This window comes from Muntiacus reevesi, chromosome 22 (assembly GCF_963930625.1).
Source record: "Muntiacus reevesi chromosome 22, mMunRee1.1, whole genome shotgun sequence".
Lineage (NCBI taxonomy): Eukaryota > Metazoa > Chordata > Mammalia > Artiodactyla > Cervidae > Muntiacus > Muntiacus reevesi.
The window spans coordinates 11,919,936-11,940,066 of record NC_089270.1 but is presented as its reverse complement, the minus strand read 5'-3'; the positions used below and the strand labels follow the sequence as shown (position 1 = coordinate 11,940,066).

The 20,131-nt window shown below is 45.3% G+C and overlaps 1 protein-coding gene across 1 annotated transcript in view; it reads left to right on the top strand.

Moving 5' to 3' along the window:
- The first annotated feature begins 497 nt into the window (after positions 1–497).
- OTOP1 (otopetrin 1) overlaps positions 498–20,131 on the top strand; it is a 46,198-nt gene continuing 26,564 nt past the window's right edge. Inside the window, exons 1-2 of the mRNA XM_065914055.1 lie at positions 498–891; positions 12,838–12,974. Of these exons, the coding sequence (XP_065770127.1) occupies positions 498–891; positions 12,838–12,974 (531 nt within the window). The remainder of the gene's footprint in view (positions 892–12,837; positions 12,975–20,131) is intronic.

Here is a 20,131-nt window from a genome sequence, read left to right as displayed (position 1 = left end):
CCCCAGCTCCGGGAGCCGCCTGTCGCCCGAGCAGGGCTGGGTCAGCCGGCGTCGGCTCAGGGGACGACAGAGCAGCGCACAGCGGGCGGGTTCGGACGCGCTGGGCTGGGGAGCGGGAGGACGCGCGGCCGTCGGGGCAGGGCAGGAGCCCCAGCGAGGCATCGGGGGCTGGTGGGGGGGCCCGCGTGGGTCCAGGGTGCTGGGAAGGGTTGCCCCGGACCTTGCGGAGGGAGGGGAAGTGGGCAGTGTGCACTTAGAGCATAGCGGAGCTCGAAGAAGCCGGGGTCAGCGGGGTGGAGACGTGGTAAGTGGATTGGGTGAGTGCCTTGCCCGAGGGCAGGGGGCAGAAGGCGGGAGACCAGGTGTCCGCGGGTGATCAGGACAGGGGGCTGATCGGCCGAGGCCCCTCGGGGCTAGGGCAGGGGAGGACGGGGGCAGCGGGTGGGGCGCAGGTCGCAGCCGTCCTGGAGGCGAGAGTAGGTGAGGGTCACTCAATGATGCAGGAGGGCCAAGGGGCGCCTGCCGCTCTCCGGGCGGCTCCGAGCGACTCGGAAAGGGGCTTGTCCTGGCCCGCGCGCCCCGCGCCGTCACCGTTCCTGACCCCGGGGCCCCCGGCCCCTCGGCGGGGCGCCGTCCGCGCCAGCTTCCCGCAGAAGCTGGCCGAGGCCCTGAGCAGCCAGTACGCGCTGAACGTGTTCGTGGCGGGGCTGCTGTTCCTGCTGGCCTGGGCCGTGCACGCCTCGGGCGTGGGGAAGCGGGACCTGCTCTGCTTCCTCACGGCGCTCATGCTGCTGCAGCTGCTGTGGATGCTGTGGTACGTGCGCCGCAGCGCCGCGCACCGGCGCCTCATCCGCCCCAAGGACGCGTACGCCGGCGCGCGCTGGCTCCGCGGTGAGTCCCCGACGCCGCCGACAGGCGGGCGGGCGCGCGAGCGCACCGCGAAACCAGCCTGCTCGCCCGCTAGCTGCAGCCCCGCGGTATCTCCGCGCCCTCCTTTCCGCCTCTCCCCTTTAGTCTTTTCTGCCTCCGTCTGCCTGTCCATCTTTCTGCGCCTCCACCCCCAACCTTCACTTCTTTTCTCTCTCCCTCCGCCTTCAGGCTCTTGCCTTATATTCCGACGTTGGAACTACGGTTACACAAACCTATTCACATCTTTCTTTCCTTGTTTAAAGTCCTACCATGGTTCCACTCACCCCGTGACGGAGGCCACACTCCCTATCCTGGCGTTCAAGGCTCTCTCTGATCGGGTCCCCGGTGATTCCGTTGTCCTCATTCTGTGCTCCAGTCTCAAAGGCTTTAAGTTCCTTCAAAGATCTGGCTCCAACGCCACCTTCTCCACACACCTGGCAGGAATTACTCCTCACTCCCATGGGTCACCATGGCTCTACGTACAGCTCTTTTGGCCCTTGTGAATTTCTGCCTTGTCTTATGACTAGTTGGATATGAGCCTGGTCATACAGATGAGATTTCAGGTTTCTTAGGCTCAGGGACTGTGTCTAGTTCATCTTGCCTTTGGAAAAACTGCAGACAACTCCAGGGCGGCCCAAATTCCTGCTCTGAAAGTGGCTGTTTCCGGGAAGTTCATGGTTTTGTGACCCTATAAACGGCAGTGAATCCAGCGCCATAGCAAACAAACAGGCAAAAAGAATGGAATGTTGCTTTGAGGCTGTTGACTTAGGCTCAAAAATATCACACACAGGCTTTTGATGTATGCTTCTCTGTAGTGGCAGAATCTTCCCTTGGTCTTTCCCTCACTTCCTTCCTCCTCCATCCTTCTGTCCTTCTTTCTTCCCTTCTTCTTCTTCTCCCCTCATCCAACCCTTCCCTTCCCCTCCCTTTCCCATCCACCTTCCTCCCTTCTTTCCTTTCTCTCTTCCTCCCCCACTCTCCCTCCTTCCATCTTTTCTTTCTCCCATCCTCCCCTCCTCCTTCCTTCTTCTCTCCCTCCCCTGCCCTGCTCTTCCTCTCTCTTCCCTCCTCTTTCTTTCCCTCCTTCCAGGAAGACTCTGAGCATTGGGGTCCCAGTCAATGGGTGGGTGGTGCTGCCATGTCCCAAGACTAGGAAGACAGAGGGAGGAATAGGGGTGGGAATGCAGAATCAGGGCTCCTCCTGTGGATGTGTTACATCTGAGATGTCCATTAGACATCAGGCAGAGATGGAATAAAAGAGGCAACATTGAGAGAGCACATAGTAGGTGCTCAGTAAATGGTATGGCTGTTTAGACACTCAGCAAGTTGCTCCATGATAACAGAACTTTTCAGGTGAGACATGTGGTTGATGGAAGTGGCGCTGACTCTGAGGGCATGGCTTGATAACTCAGCTCTGTTACCCTTGCCTTTCTGAGTCCCAGTTTCCTCATCAGTAAAATAAGAATCCTGTCTGCCTCTCAGGGAAGGAGCTGGGAGATGTTGCCTGAAAGCGATTTGCAAAGCACTGTCTACCCCTGTAAATGAGCTGTGGTTTATTGAAGAAGCAAGAGCTTAATCATCTCAAAAGTACACTAGGAAGCCACAGTGCCAAGGGAAGTGCCTTTAGCTGAAGCAGGGACTGAGGTTTTGCTTGGAATTCCAGCTGGAAAGACAGGTTTGACTTAGCTCTGCCCTGGCTCCTGTGTTGGTCTTGGAAGTCTGCAGCTCTGACAAAGAGCCAGCCTGTGGAATTCTGGACACTGAGGTTTTCCAGAGAAAGTTTTTGGGTCTTGGTATGGGCTGTGAAACATTTCTTTGAGCAGTAGGCATTCTGTCTCACCTACTGTGTATGAGAAAGTGAAGACTTTTTTGGGAACAAAAATCATTGACTATCATAAAAAATCAGCAGGAAGGATGAATTATTCATCCAGATCCTCTATTTGCTGTGTAAAGAGACTGATTTCTTCTGGAAGAAGTGGCAACAGCAGGACATCTCATGCCATCCCCGGTGCTCAGCGACAGGAAAACCCCATGAGTAGCTGTTTCATCCTGTTAATTACCAAGGTCCTGTTTCTGTTCTGTCTCGGGTCTCTGGAAAGACTGCAGTGGTGATGGGAAGTTTTTTTTCCTGGTTTCTGGCCTGTGTCAAGCCCAGAGCAGTGTTTTTAACACAAAATCATGACACTGTTATTAACACAAAATCATGTCAATGACGACAGTAGGACTAATAGCCACGTTTATTGAGCGCGTTCAGAATGCTGGTTAGAGGTATTGTCCCAGTTGTTTGCCACGGTGATGCTTTCTTTGTGTGTGTGAATAGTCACTCCCAAATCTACTCTTTTTATGAGATCAGATTTTTACGAAGTGCTCCCCCCGTTTTTTCTTTCTTTTGTTTCTGCTTTTTTTTTTTTTTTTTTTTTAAAGCAAAGAGAGCTTAGGGAAAGAGTCGTTGGTTACTTCTCTGCCCTCTCCTGCACAATAATTGATTAGCTATTGTCTTTACTTCTTTTTTTCTTCCTGTTTAAAAATTGAATTATAGTTGGTTTGCAGTGTCGCATCAATCTCTGCTGTATGGCAAAGTGACCCAGTTATACACATAGAGACATTCTTACAAAGTGCTTTTATACTTAAAACGAGGTGCATCCATGTACCTGGCACATTGCCTCTCCATCTGCTCTGAGCACTGTGGTCCTCATCTGTTGGGGCTACAAGTAAAGAGAGCTGCATCTGTAAGACGTGCCCAGGACAGGTGGCTATAGAGATAAAGGTCGGGACGCAGCGATGGATTTCAGAAAGAGGCCGTCTCCATGTGTGAGAAATTGAAGGTTGCAGAAAGAGTTGGTTCCAAGCACCTGTGTGAAGAGAGGCTGGGCCTGTCGGGGGTGGTGGCAGGGAACAGAGGAGGAGGGAGAGGCAAGGGATGAAGGCTCCAGGACCCAAGGATGCAACTGTCTCTGAACCCTGGGAGCCCACAGTCTGGCAGTACAGCCAGGACTCACAGAAACTCCTGGTGGATACTTGGCAGGGTTGCAAAACCCAGCGTGCAGCCCTGCGGCAGTGTCTGTTGCGGCTAAGGCGGGGGCGGTCAGGGTGGGTCCCCGTGGGATTCCAGTCCACCCTGCTGACTTCTGGGCGGATGCAGCAAGTTCATGAACGTGGCGCTGGGCTTCAGGTGGTCTCCCTCCTCAGGATGCATGCTCATCTCAATCTGATCACCTCACGCCTCTGCAGACACAGCCTCTGCAGAGACCCCTTGTTTCCCTGGGCTTCTGTTCCTGCCACGGGTAGAGTGAGCACGTGTCAGTGTGCTCAGCAATTCTTCTCCTGTTTCTTAAACAGTAGCCCTCTTGAGACATCGTCCACATAATCTGCAATTCACCCATTTAAAGAATCTGCCTGCAGTGCAGGAGACGTGGGTTTAATTCCTGGGCTGGGAAGATGGCAACTGGAAAAGGGAATGGCAGCCCACTCCAGTATTATTGTCTGGAGAATTCCATAGACAGAGGAGCCTGGCAGACTATAGTCCATGGGGTCGCAAAGAGTGACTGACACATACATAGACACACACAAAGGGCACAAGCTGCTGCTGCTGCTGAGTCACCTCAGTCGTGTCCGACTCCGTGCAACCCCATAGACGGCAGTCCACCAGGCTCCCCTGTCCCTGGGATTCTCCAGGCAAGAACACTGGAGTGGGTTGCCTTTTCCTTCTCCAGTGCATGAAAGTGAAAAGTGAAAGTGAAGTCGCTCAGTCATGTCCGACTCTTCGAGACCCCATGGACTGCAGCCCACCAGGCTCCTCCGTCCATGGGATTTTCCAGGCAAGAGTGCTGGAGTGGGGCGCCAGTGCCTCCTCCGGCACAAGCTGATGGGTTGTGGGCTATTCACGGATATGTGCAACTATCACCACAGTCAGTTTTTAGAACGTTTTATCATCTCAAATAGAAGCATGTGCGCTTTAGTTCTTACCCCTCGATACCTCTTACCCCCTGAGAGCCCTTACCCACTACCTACCCCAGGAACAGATAACCATGAATCTACTTTCTATCTCTGGATTTGCCTGGCTTGGACATTTTAGTGAATGGAATCACCTAGTAGGTCATGTTGGTGATCAGCTTCTTGCACTTACTGTAATATTTCCAGTCTTACAGTAGTTCTTGAGGTGGATATTATCACCTTCATCATCTGAACCAAGAAGCTGAAAGGGCATCGGGGGAGAGTTGAGCCCCTGTCATTGGAAACATTCAGACAGAGCAAGAAAGAGAAGAGGGCTGAGCTCCTTGTGATATTAGAGGGTGACAGAGGGGGCAAAATCCCTCACTTCATGTGATTTCTGTCATCTCCACCCAGCAGAGGGATCTTTGGAACATGCAGAGAATAGCAGAGCCCACAGCATGGGGACACCTTTTGTAGTGGCTGGGCAGAAACTTTGATCTGGTTTGGTTCAACAGCCTGGACTGAGCTCTGGGGCACTGGTGGACTCTGGGGACAGCATGATGCTCGGCTGTGGCCCCTGTATGGAGAGCTGCAAGAGGAGGTGAGGATGGTGCAGACAGTGAGGAGCTCTGAGGAGCTCTGAGGAGCACAAGGGCACAAGGGCTAAGAGCTCCCCCGCCCCACCCCCCTGCATATAGCCTCACTTTTCTGCCTCAGTTTCGTCATTTGTTAAATGGGGAGGATGATGCCCCAATGGGGGGGCTTCCCTGGTGGTGCTCAGCAGTAAAGAATCTGCTGCAATGCAGGAGATTCGGGTTCAACACCCTGGAAGAGAGCAGGGCAACGCACTTCAGTATTCTTGCCTGGAGAATCCCATCCCCTGGACAGAGCAGCCTGGAGGGCTACAGTCCATGGAGTTGCAAAGAATCAGACATGACCGAACATCTGAGCACGCATGCATATGTAGGGAGAATATGTAGAGTCTCAGGAAGCTACCTTGAATTTAAAAAAGGATAAAAGAATACACAGAATATAGAGAACTGATCATGACAGTGACACCCAGCAAAACTCTGGAGCTAGTGAAGATGCAGGGATTTTGAGAAATTTCCCCAGGAAAGGGAACAGCGATCCCCTAGGCTCAGCCTGGGCTCACTGTGAGAGAGTTTTGCCTAACTGCATGCATTCTCTCACATGCTTGTTTTTTGGATGGGGTTTCTGCTCTAGTAGAAGATACAAACCTCATGTCAGGATTTCAGCCTTATGATGCAGCTGCCTAAAAAGCTGATGGTGGTTGGGCACTGATTGGAGAGGAAGTCAGGCTGCAAGTGGAGTGTCCCCCTCTGAGCATCACATGGGTGACGCTAGGGGGTGGCGCCAGGGGGAGGGAAAGGGGTGTACAGACGGTCCAGGAGAGAGAGGATGTGGAGATAGTAGGAAAAGAGAGTCATTTTCTCAGGGAAGCCTTTCGTGTTTCCTTCAGACCAGGTGGGTCTTCTGGGTTGTGTGTTCTTATAACACCTTGTTCGCTTTCTTCCTAGCATTTCTCAAGCAGGAGATTGTGTCATTCAGCTTGTTGATCTAACCAGATGGTGAGCTTTTCAAAGCAGAGACCCTGTTTGAATGTGTTTCCTTTTATAACCTGAGCTCCTGGCACACGGCCTAACATGCGATGAGTGCCAGCTGATATCTACTGAATCATCAAATGGATGAATGGATAGTTGAATGGATGGATGAAGGAATGAGTGAATGATGGCAGAATTGCCAGGAAAGAGGATGGTGGTTCTGGGGTGCTGGCTGAAGTTCCGTGTGGGGAAGAGCATTCTAATCTAAGCAGCAGCTGGTGATGCAAAGGGTGAGCCTCCCAGCCCTGGGCACGTTCAGGTGGAGACCAGACAGGTGCTGGTCATGATGCAATGGGAAGCATCCTTGCATGAGATGGGGGATGTAGACTAACTCTGCAGTACCTTCAAACCTCTAAGAGTCTATAGTTTAAGGCTCTAGACTCCTAGGAGGGATCTGGGCACCTAACATAGAGGAGGGGGTCTCCCTTATGCCAACACTAAACATTTTAGGATTATTCTCAAGTAGTGTGCCCGTCGAGCCTTCTAATTCAATTGTGGATTCAGTTCTTCTATGTCCTGTCTTATGTCTGCTAGATCTGTCTGGTTCTGAAATCTTTCACTCTGTTTTTTTTAAAGTAGCAGTTCAATACACAAAAATGATTTTATTTGGGTTATTTGATTATTATATCTTGCTCATACATGATGTTTTTTTCCCATATGTAATGATAAAGATGGAGGAATTCTTCATCCTAAGTATTACAGTGACTCTTAAATCCCATGTGTTCTGACATCAACATTGCTCTACCTCCCTTCTTTGAGTTTGCATTGCCTACTGCCTTTCTGTCCACTTCCCTATTTTCCACTGTTGTCACTCAGTTAAAAGTGTGTTTCATGTAAAGATCGTATAATTAGGTTTTGGTTTTAATTCAGAGTTCCCATCTTTGTTTACTAACTCATGGGAGACTTAGATCAATCTAATTGTAATGACTTATATTCTGGATTTTGTTGTTTCTGTTTTTCTTTAGGATGATTATAATGATTTATTTTACATATTGTTGACTCATTTGCCTTTTACAGTGTTTGCTGTTTGGAGAACTTGAACGTTCTACTGTGTTTTTCCACTCTATTGATTACTAACTTCCCTTTCCTCGTTCTCATAACCAGACATATATCACTCCATTCTCACACATTTCTTCCCACTCCAAGACCCTCCCATTCCTCTTGATTCCAAAGAGATGAGACCTTTAGAATACATTTGTTTCCCTCTTTTCCCCTAGTACCCATCTCTTTACCGTGAGAACTTTGAAAGGTTGTTCTGCTCCTCACTCAGTCCGTCCCCAGCTTTAGTCTGTATCACAAGTCTTTAAAGAGCATGTAAATTACACATTTCCAGACAGTTTATCTTCATCCATTTGGGTATAACTTCTATCATCTTGTTCTTATTTCAATTAATCTGGACTATTCATCCATTCACTCATGCATCCATCCATAATCCATCCATCCCTCCTTCCATCATCCACCATCCACCATCTATCCATCCATCCATCCATCATCCACCCATTTACTCCCTCCATCCCTTCCTTCTTTCTTTCCTTCCATTATACATCCATCTACCCCTTCAATCTGTTGTAAAGCTTATTGCTCATTGTTTCTCCCTTTCCTCTTCGTCTTCCCTCCCTAAGAGGGCTCCTGATTGTTTGGTTAAAGCTCTTTGTCAGATGAGTTCTGTGGATAGTTTTTTCCCATCATTTTTTTGTCAGTTCAGCTGTCACCTTCTCAGAGAATCCTTTTCTGACCACCATCATCAACCTCATGCACTTGGCACTTCCTGACATTTCTTCTGTGTTTATCATTTATTTGCCTATTTTTCTGTCTTCCCCACTACAAGGTTAAACTCACCAAGGACATCTACTTTATTTTATTGATGTTTTTAAATCCCGAGTAACTGGATCTTATTTGAACAACAAAGAGGTGTCAAACAATTATATTCGGCATATCTTCACATATCACATATCTGTCTTTTGCCCTGACCCGTGGGCACCATGTTGCCTGGGAACAGGGTTTCTCAACTGCAGTCCTTTCTTTTTTTTTTTTAAATATTATTTTATTAGTTGGAGGCCAATCACTTCACAACATTTCAGTGGGTTTTGTCATACATTGACATGAATCAGCCATATAGTTACACGTATTCCCCATCCCAATCCCCCCTCCCACCTCCCTCTCCACCCGACTCCTCAGGGTTCTCCCAGTGCACCAGGCCCGAGCACTTGACTCATGCATCCCACCTGGGCTGGTGGTCTGTTTCACAGTGGACTCTAGCTACTCTTCCACTGGTTTCTGATTTCACACAGTGCAGATGAGACGTCTGGTGCCAACTCTCCTCTCTATATCTTCTGCACATCCCAATTTATGCAATGTTATATGCATGTATTTTGTTTCTCCAGCGATCTTATTTGCTTACCTTTGAGCGCCTGGCAAAACACCTCATGCCTAGTGTGTGTGCTCTGTTGCACAGTCGTGTCCGATTCTTTTTGACCTCCTGGATCCCCTGACCCCGCCAGGCTTCTCTGTCCATGGAATTGCCTAGGCAAGAATACTGGAGTGGAGTGCCACTTCCTCTTCCAGGGGATCTTCCCCACCCAGGGCTTGAACCCATGTCTACCTGCGTCTCCTGCATTGGCAGGCAGATTCTTTACCACTGTACTGGGAAGCTCCTCATGTATAGTAGGAGTCCCTAAAATATTTGTTGTAGAAAGAAATGGTTGGGAGAATGGATGAAAGAAGGAAGAGCTGCAGGAGGTGAGCAGGCATGTGGTGTTCTTATCACAACTCTTGAAATGTCAGTGACAGAGATGTTCCAAGTCAATGGTTCTCCAGGTGGGTTCCCAAGCCAACAGCATACAGTCTACCTGAGAACTTGTTAGAGATGCAAATTTGGGCACCCCACCCCAGACCTATTGAATCAGAAACTCTGGGGGTGGAACCCAATACTCTGCTTTAACAAGTCCTCCAGGTGATTCCAACCCAGGCTCAAGTTTGAGAACCACAGCTGTGAACCAGTCTCGGTTTACAGATGGGAAAACCAAGACCAAGAGCTTGGGAATGACCTGTCTGAACTCACACATGCTGTCCGTGACCCAGCCGGGTCCCCAGAGTTACAGCCTCTGCCCTTGCCACCCAACCAGCCTGCCTCACTTCATCTGGCTATTGCTCTTTGTAATCAAAAGGAACCATGCATTTGTCAAACTGTTTCAAAGCCCTGGTATTGAATCTCCACTCCTGTGAAGTTTCTGATTTCACTGGGGGTTTTCCAGAATTTGGAAAAAAAAAAAATGTGACTTAGAGTTGTTTCTCCAAGGCTTTGAGCAGTGGAAAGGAGCCAGGCGATTGCATTACTCCTCACTGGAGGCCTCTTGGGCCGGAGTTGTAATGTTATAGCTCCCTGTGATGGCCCAGGCCCTCCTCTCTCTCTCGCCATGACGCATGTCACACACGATCTGGTTTCTTGCTTTCGTGGGAGAGAATGTATGAATGGTGATTGATGTTGGCCCCTAAGAGGGACTAGGGACTTTGGCCTTGATCAAATCCCCACGGTTATGATGCTTTTCTTGCTAATTTCTTCATTTGGTTACAAGTTCCTTTTTTAATGTATTTTGCATACTCCTTTCCAATCTTATTCATATGCCTGTTTTGTTTGTTTTCATTTGTTGTTAACCATGCCGGATATACCATCAAAGAGTGTTTCCTTTCTCCATGTCACTAGCACAGTACTTTGCATGTCACAACTATAGACACATCCCTGTCATTCTTAAAAAGTAAACTTTCTATTTTAAAGAAGAGTTGCAAAGATAGTACAGCAAGTTCCTGTATACCTTATACCCCTTACTTTTATTCTTTAGCGAACAGGCTTTTAGGATCGAAGAACTGAGATATTTTGAGCAGAACAATGATGCTCTTAGTTTGATCATTTTGCGTGGGAAAAGCTTCTAGAGGACTTCTTTTGTTTTGCCCAAATTCTGTTGAATGTACATCATTTGTCAGACCCCAGAATATGCCTGAGGCCCGTACAATGGTAAACAAGGCATAATGTTTTCTTCTAGTTTTAGCTCCTGAGGCCAATAGTAGAATTTGCTTCATATATATTAAAATTTTTAAAAATTGTGATCAAATAAATATAGCATACAATTTACCAGCTTAATCATTTAAAGGTACAGTTCAGTGGTGTTAAGTACATTCATTTTTGTCAATTAATTGCAGTTAATGTTCTATACTCTTTCATCTTGTAAAACGAGAAGTCTGTATCATTAAATAACTCCTGATTTTCTCCTCCACCCTGCCCCTAGCAGGAACCATTTTACTTTTTGTTCCTGTGAATGCAACTACTCTGAGGAGTAAGTGGAATCATGCAGCATTTGTCTTTTTGTGACTGGTTTATTTCACTTATGGACCCCGAGCTCCATGATGTGCTCACGGTTCGTCCAGGTGGTATCACGTGTCACAACAGCCTTCCTTTTCAAAGCTGAATCACGTTCCACTGAATGGACATGCCACATTTTGTTTATCTGTTCATCCAAGGATAGACGCTCGGGTTGCTTCCTGCTTTAGGCTCTTGTGAATGATGCGGCCGTGAACGTGGGTGACCACGTATCCCTTTGTGTCCCTGCTTTTGATCCTTTGGTATAAACCCAGAAGTGGAATTGCTAGACCATGTGGAGGTATTGTTTTTAATTTTCTGAGCAACTGCCATACTGTTTTCCACAGCGGCTGCACCATTTTACGTTCCCATCACCAGTGTATAAGGATTCCAGTTTCTCCACATCTTTGTTATTATTTCCCGTCTTTCCTCCCTCGCTCCCTCCTTTCCTGTCTTTCTTCCTTCCCCCTCCCCTCCTCTCCCCTCCCCCTTCCCCACTCCTTCCCCCCCCCCACCCCCCCATCCTTTTTCTCTCTCTTCTTTTTTGGGTAGTGGCCATCCTAATGTACGTGAGGTGGTCTTTCATAGTGATTTTCATTTTCTTTTCCCTAATGGCTAGTGCTATTGAGTGTTTTTTCATGTGTTAAATATCCATTTACATATGTTCTTTGGAGAAATGTCTATTCTGGTCCTGCGCTTATTTTTTTAATTGTTTTTTTAAAATAAAATGGTTATATTGTAGTTCTTCATAGAATCTGGATATTCTCACTTTATCCGACATGTGGTCTGTGAATATTTTCTTTCATTCTGTGGGTTGATAGAGTCCTCTGATGCCTATTTTTTTTTCTTTTCATTTTAATGTGGGCTTCCCCTGTGACTCAGCTGGTAAAGAATCCACCTGCAATGTGGGAGACCCGGGTTCGATCCCTGGGTTGGGAAGATTCCCCTGGTGAAAGGAAAGGCTACCCACTCCAGTATTCTGGCCTGGAGAATTCCATGGACTCTATAGTGGTGGCAAAGAGTCAGACATGACTGAGTGACTAATGTAACTATTTTTTACTTTTGTGGCTTGCACTTTTGGTGTCATATCCAATAAATCATTGCCAAATCCAATATTATAAGGATTTTTTCCTATGTTTTCTTCTAAGATTTTATAGTTTTAGGTTTTAGAATAAGTCTTTGATTCATTCCCTGGTGGCTCAGATGGTAAAGACTCTGCCTACAATGTAGGAAACCTGGGTTTGATCCCTGGGTCGGGGAGATCCCCCTGGAGAAGGAAATGGCAACCCACTCCAGTATTCTTGCCTAGAAAATCCCATGGTCAGAGCAGCCTGGCAGGCTATAGTCCATGGGGTCGCAAAGAGTGGGACATGACTGAAAAACTAACTTTTTTCATTTTGAGTTAATTTTTATATATGCTGTAAGGTGAGCATCCAGCTTCATTAAAAAAATAAAATTTATTCAGTTGGGCTTCCTTGGTGGCTCAGATAGTAAAGAATCTGCCTGCAATGTGGGAGACCCAGGTCCAATCCCTGGGTTGGGAAGATCCCCTGGAGAGGGAATGGCTTCCCACTTCAGTATTCTTGCCTGGAAAATTCCATGGACAAGGAGCCTGGTGGGCTAAGTACATGGAGTTGCAGAGTCGGACTGAACAATTGAATAACTGACACACACACACACACACATTTATTTGGTTGCCCTGGGTCTTATTAGCTGCGGTATGTGGGATCTAGTTCCCTGGTCAGGGATCAAACCCGGGCCCCCTGCTTTGGGAACACAGAGTCTTAGCCACTGGATCACCAGGGAAGTCCCCAGCTTCACTCTTTTGCATGTGGATACCCAGTTTCCGAGCATCAGTTTTTGAAACAAATGTCATTTTCCAGTTGAGCCATCTTGGCACCCTTGTTCAAATACAATCATTGGAATGTATATATGAGGACTTAATATAATGTATTCTGAAATGATATCAGTGCATGTTAACATGTGTGTGTGTTTCTACCACCTTCCCACCCCATTTAGGTAGTGTCACATTGTTTGCGGTCATTACCATCATCCTGGGATGCCTTAAAATTGGGTACTTCATTGGATTTTCCGAATGTTTATCAGCCACTGAAGGAGTTTTCCCTGTCACCCATGCGGTGCATACTCTGCTGCAGGTAAACCACACTATATTTGCATACGTTGCTTTGATGTCTGTCAAGTGTATCCCAGAGTGTCTAAGACGGTCTTCCGGCCACCTCCTCTGTACAGTGGGACTGTTTCCCTGTGGCCACTTTTGTGGGACTCTTAAGGGGCAGAACTTACACTGATAAAGAGTCAGGAAATTCAGCCAGGCTGGAGTCCATGGGAAAAGGCTTGGGGAATTTTAGTTAACAGTTTTATTGAGATATAATTCACATCCCACACTGATTTAACTTGTACAGTTCGGTGGCTTGGTATATTCATAGGGCTGTGCAACCATACCCATAATCTTTAGAACATTTTCATCATCCCCCCCCAAAAACTTCAGGCCATTACAGTCTCTGCTCTGAGTCACTGAGACACTTTTTTTTTTTTTTTTTTGGTGTGTTTGCTTACTTGTGGATTAAAATCTTTAGAAAAGTACGAGAATTTCTTTCTCTACTTTGGTCAACTTGGTGTGGCTAAGAAAGGAAGGACTTGATATGTAATTTAAATCTGTAGCTTAAAATCAGAAAAACCTCATGTTTGAAGAAGACCCAAGAAGAGTCTCCAGCATCACTTCCATTCTTGGCCGAAATCCCTGGTGATGGCTATCAGAGTCGACACAACCGCAAAAGTAACAAATGGTGTTTTTACTGGACTTTTGCATTTCACTTCGTGTAGTGCTTTCAACATCTCCACAAGCACAGCTATTGGATCGTCACACTAAGGACAGAGGGGACAAATGACTGGCCCAAAGTCACAACCAAGATGCCGTGATTATTTTTTTTTTAATTGCAGTGTGGTTGACTTACAATGTTGTGTTCACTTCTGCTGTGCAGCAAAATGATTCAGTTATACACACACACACACACACACACACACACACACACACACATTCTTATGTTGTTGTTCAGTTGCTAAGTCAGGTCCAACTCTGTGTGACCCACTGCACTGCAGCACGCCAGGCTTCCCTGTCCTTCAGTCTCCCCCAGAGTTGCTCAAACCCATGTCCATTGAGTCGGCGATGCCATCCAACCATCTCATCCTCTGTTGCCCCCTTCTCCTCCTGCCCTCCACCTTTCCCAGCATTAGGATCTTTTCAAATGAGTTGGCTCTTTGCATCAAGTGGCCAAAGTATTGGAGCTTCAGCTTCACATTCTTATACATGTATACGTTCTTTATACATACACAAACATTCTCAGATGATTTGTCTCCACAAAAGTCACCCTGAAAAGCCATGAGCTTGATCCAGGGTTACTGTTATTGCTCAAAATGTTTCTGCATTCCCCATTGAGGAACGTCTTTTAGGACAAATGTCTCACTTCTGAGGGCCAATGATGCCATTTTTTTAATCTCCATCTTTTATTAAAAGTGGCCTCTACCTGCATCCAGGTGACTGACAGTCAGCTCTCGGTGACCTTACAATCTTGAGATCAAACACATCCTCACAAGTGAAGTTCTTTGAGAGTTTGTACCAGGCGAGCTTGGCAGAAGTTTGTCTTCATGGGAGCGTCTCTGGAACAGGGCAGGCGCTCCCAGGGCGATTTGTTTGAAGGGGTCACCTTGAGTTTTGAGAATTATTATGGGGTGAATCATGTCCCTCACATTCACATGTTGAAGCCCTAAAGTCCAAGACCTCTGTCAGTGATTGTTTGGAGACAGAATCTTGACAGAGGTAATTAAGGCTAAATGAGGTCACTTTGTTATTGTCATTTAGTCGCCAAGTTGTGTCCAACTCTTTGCGACCCCATGGACTGCAGCACGACAGGCTTCCCTGTCCCTCAGCATCTCCTGAACTTTGCCCAAATTCATGTCTAGTGAATGGGTGATGCCATCCAACCATCTCATCCTCTGTCACCCCCTTCTCCTCCTGCTTTCAATCTTTCCCAGTATCAGTCTTTTCCAATGAGTTGGCTCTTTGCATTAGGTGGCCAGAGTATTGGAGCTTCAGCTTCAGCTTCAGTCCTTCCAATGAATGTTCAGAGTTTATTTCCTTTAGGATGGACTGGTTTGATCTTGTTGCAGTCCAAGGGACTCTCAAGAGTTTTCTCCAGCACCACAGTTTGAAAGCATCAATTCTTCAGCACTCTCTCTTCCTTATGGTCCTTCTTGGATGTCACTAGGGTGGGCCCTAATCTTACGGGACCGGTGTCCTTGTGAGAAGAGGAGAGGAGGACACAGACTCACAGTGTGAGGGTACTGAAGGGAGGTGGCCATCTGCAGGGAAGGAGAGAGGCCTCAGCAGGAACCAACATGCCAGTACCTTGATCTCAGACTTCTGGCTTCTAGACCTGGGGGAAAATTAATATCGGCTATTTAAGCCACCTAATCTGTGGTATTTTGTTCTGGAAGTGCCAGCAAATGAATGCAAATCATTCCAGGGGTGTGCAATTCATCCCATCCCATGAGGACAGTCTTCTAGAGATTCCAGTGACAATGTGGAAAGCCTTAGGAGACCAGAAAGAACTTCCTTCTGCCCTCTCACCTTCCCTTCCTCCCCCTTCTTTTCCTTCCTTCTTTCCTCCCTTCGTCCCCCATACAACAAGCCCTGTGTTCAGTACTCTGAGTCCAGGGGTGAAAACCCATGGTCTGTTCTCTGTGGAGGAGTCAGTCAAGGGGGAGACAACCAACAAAACAGACACTGCCAGCACCAGGGCTCAATGCTTTGACAAAGTCACCCAGTAATGAAGGAGCGCCAGGGAGGCCTCTCACTAGTTTTGGGATGAGGGGTGTTTGTCAAGGAAAGCGGGGTGTGGTGTGTCAGACACCATAGCAGAGGACATTTGGGGGTATACGGCCTCTCCACACGATGGGGAGGAGATGTGTGGGCTATAGGGTTAGGCGAGCTAGGGCGATAGCCCTGCACTGGAGCTGTGGTTTAGTGTAGGGCTTACAAGCATGGACTCTGGCTTTGGTTCACACCAGCAGTGTGACCCTGAGCAAATGTCTTGACTTCTCTGGCTCACGGTCTCATCTGTGAAACACCTCCTTCATGGGGTTGTTGTGAGAATTAAAGGTGCAGTGTGTGTACCTAGCATGTTGCAGTGAGTGCTTGGTCAAGGCTGATGCCCACTTTGGAGCTTTGACTTTCCCACAAGGGCAGTGGGGAGCCATCCAAGGTTCTGGGCAGAGGAAAGACCTGGGCAGATTCTCCCACAAGGGCAGTGGGGAGCCATTGAAGGTTCTGGGCAGAGGAAAGACCTGGGCAGATTCTCCCACAAGGGCACTGGGGAGCCATTGAAGGTTCTGGGCAGAGGAAAGACCTGGGCAGATGTGTGTTTTCAAAATATCACTCTGTTACTTGGTGGCTTGGGGATCTCTTCCTTCCTAATTTAAGACATTTTGTCAGTCAGTCAATTAATCAATTTTTCTATCCTTACCAGATTCTGACTCTGAGCATTTGCTACATTAGATGATGGAAGAATGAAAATCATTGCTTTTTATCGTTACCATCTTTTTAAATTCCATATGTATGTGTTAGTATGCTGTAATGTTCTTTATCTTTCTGGCTTACTTCACTCTGTATAATGGGCTCCCGTTTCATCCATCTCATTAGAACTGATTCAAATGAATTCTTTTTAACGGCTGAGTAATATTCCATGGTGTATATGTACCACAGCTTCCTTATCCATTCGTCTGCTGATGGGCATCTAGGTTGCTTCCATGTCCTGGCTATTATAAACAGTGCTGTGATGAACCTTGGGGTACACGTGTCTCTTTCAGTTCTGGTTTCCTCGGTGTGTATGCCCAGAAGTGGGATTGCTGGGTCATATGGCAGTTCTAATTCCAGTTTTTTAAGGAATCTCCACACTGTTCTCCATAGTGGCTGTACTAGTTTGCATTCCCACCAACAGTGTAAGAGGGTTCCCTTTTCTCCACACCCTCTCCAGCATTTATTGCTTGTAGACTTTTGGATAGCAGTCATTCTGACTGGCGTGTAATGATACCTCATTGAGGTTTTGATTTGCATTTCTCTGATAATGAGTGATGTTGAGTATCTTTTCATGTGTTTGTTAGCCATCTGTATGTCTTCCTTGGAGAAATGTCTGTTTAGATCTTTGGCCCATTTTTTGATTGGGTCATTTATTTTTCTGGAATTGAGCTTCAGGAGTTGCTTGTATATTTTTGAGATTAATCCTTTGTCTGTTTCTTCATTTGCTATTATTTTCTCTGCATTCTGAAGGCTGTCTTTTCGCCTTGCTTATAGTTTCCTTTGTTGTGCAGAAACTTTTAAGTTTCATTAGATCCCATTTGTTTATTTTGGCTTTTATTTCCAATATTCTGGGAGGTGGGTCATAGAGGATCTTGCTGTGATTTATGTCGGAGAGTGTTTTGCCTATGGTCTGCTCTAGGAGTTTTATAGTTTCTGGTCTTACATTTAGATCTTTAATCCATTTTGATTTTTTTTTGTGTGTATGGTGTTAGAAAGTGTTCTAGTTTCATTCTTTTACAAGTGGTTGACCAGTTTTCCCAGCACCACTTGTTAAAGAGGTTGTCCTTTTTCCATTGTGTATTCTTGCCTCTTTTGTCAAAGATAAGGTGTCCATAGGTACGTGGATTTACCTCTGGGCTTTCTATTTTGTTCCATTGATCTATATTTCTGTCTTTGTGCCAGTACCATACTGTCTCGATGACTGTGGCTTTGTAGTAGAGCCTGAAGTCAGGCAGGTTGATTCCTCCAATTCCATTCTTCTTTCTCAATATTGCTTTGGCTATTCAAGGTTTTTTGTATTTCCATACAAATTGTGAAATTATTTGTTCTAGATCTGTGAAGAATACCATTGGTAGCTTGATAGGAATTGCATTGAATCTATAGATTGCTTTGGGTAGTATAGTCATTTTCACAATATTGATTCTTCCAATCCATGAACATGGTATATTTCTCCATCTATTTGTGTCTTCTTTGATTTCTTTCATCAGTGTTTTATAGTTTTCTATGTATAGGTCTTTTGTTTCTTTAGGTAGATATACTCCTAAGTATTTTATTCTTTTTGTTGCAATGGTGAATGGTATTGTTTCCTTAATTTCTCTTTCTGTTTTCTCATTGTTAGTGTATAGGAATGCAAGGGATTTCTGTGTGTTAATTTTATATCCTGCAGCTTTACTATATTAATTGATCAGCTCTAGTAATTTTCTGGTAGTCTTTGGGGTTTTCTATGTAGAGGATCATGTCATCTGCAAACAGTGAGAGTTTCATATCTTCTTTTCCTATCTGGATTTCTTTTATTTCTTTTTCTTCTCTGATTGTTGTGGCCAAAACTATGTTGAATAGTAGTGGTGAGAGTGGGCACCCTTGTCTTGTTCCTGATTTTAGGGGAAATGCTTTCAGTTTTTCACCATTGAGGGTAATGTTTGCTGTGGGTTTGTCATATATAGCTTTTATTATGTTGAGGTATATTCCTTCTATTCCTGCTTTCTGGAGAGTTTTAATCATAAATGGATGTTGAATTTTGTCAAAGGCTTTTTCTGCATCTGTTGAGATAATCATATGGTTTTTATCTTTCAATTTGTTAATGTGGTGTATTACATTGATTGATTTGCAGATATCAAAGAATCCTTGCATTCCTGGGAAAAAGCCCACTTGGTTATGATGATCTTTTTAATATGTTGTTGGATTCTGTTTGCTAGAATTTTGTTAAGGATTTTTGCATTTGTGTTCATCAGTGATATTGGCCTGTAGTTTTCTTTTTTATGGCATCTTTGTCTGGTTTTGGAATTAGACTGATGGTGGCCTCATAGAATGAGTTTGAAAGTTTACCTTCTTCTACAATTTTCTGGAAGAGTTTGAGTAAGATAGGTGTTAGCTCTTCTCTAAATTTTTGGTAGAATTCAGCTGTGAAGCCATCTGGTCCTGGGCTTTTGTTTGCTGGAACATTTCTGATTATAGTTTCAATTTCCGTGCTTGTGATGGGTCTGTTAAGATCTTTTATTTCTTCTTGGTTCAGTTTTGGAAAGTTATACTTTTCTAGTAATTTGTCCATTTCTTCCAAGTTGTCCATTTTATTGGCACAGAGCTGCTGGTAGTAGTCTGTTATGATCCTTTGTATTTCAGTGTTGTCTGTTGTGATCTCTCCATTTTAATTTCTAATTTTGTTGATTTGGTTCTTCTCCCTTTGTTTCTTAATGAGTCTTGCTAACTGTTTGCCAATTTTGTTTATCTTTTCAAAAAACCAGCTTTTAGCTTTGATGATTTTTGCTATGGTCTCTTTTGTTTCTTTTGCATTTATTTCTGCCCTAATTTTTAAGATTTCTTTCCTTCTACTAGCCCTGGGGTTCTTCATTTCTTCCTTCTCTAGTTGTTTTAGGTGTAGAGCTAGGTTATTTATTTGACTTTTTTCTTGTTTCTTGAGGTAAGCCTGTAATGCTATGAACCTTCCCCTTAGCACTGCTTTTACAGTGTCCCATAGGTTTTGGGTTGTTGTGTTTTCATTTTCATTCATTTCTATGCATATTTTGATTTCTTCTATGATTTGTTGGTTATTCAGAAGCGTGTTATTTAGCCTCCATATGTTTGAATTTTTAATAGTTTTTTTTTTTTTTCCTGCAATTGAGATCTAGTCTTACTGCATTGTGGTCAGAAAAGATGACTGGAATGATTTCAATTTTTTTGAATTTACCAAGGCTAGATTTATGGCCCAGGATGTGATCTATTCTGGAGAAGGCTCCATGTGTACTTGAGAAAAAGGTGAAGTTGATTGTTTTGGGGTGAAATGTCCTATAGATATCAATTAGGTCTAACTGGTCCATTGTGTCATTTAAAGTTTGTGTTTCCTTGTTAATTTCCTGTTTAGTTGATCTATCCATTGGTGTGAGTGGGGTATTAAAGTCTCCCACTATTATTGTGTTATTGTTAATTTCCCCTTTCATACTCATTAGCATTTGCCATACATATTGATGTGCTTCTATGTTGGGTGCACATATATATTGATAATTGTTATATCTTCTTCTTGGATTGATCCTTTGATCATTATGTAGTGTCATTCTTTGTCTTTTTTCACAGCCTTTATTTTAAAGTCTATTTTATCTGATATGAGTATTGCAACTCCTGCTTTCTTTTGGTCTCCGTTAGAATAAAATATTTTTTTCCAGCCCTTCACTTTTAGTCTGTATGTGTCTCTTGTTTTGAGATGGGTTTCTTGTAGACAGCATA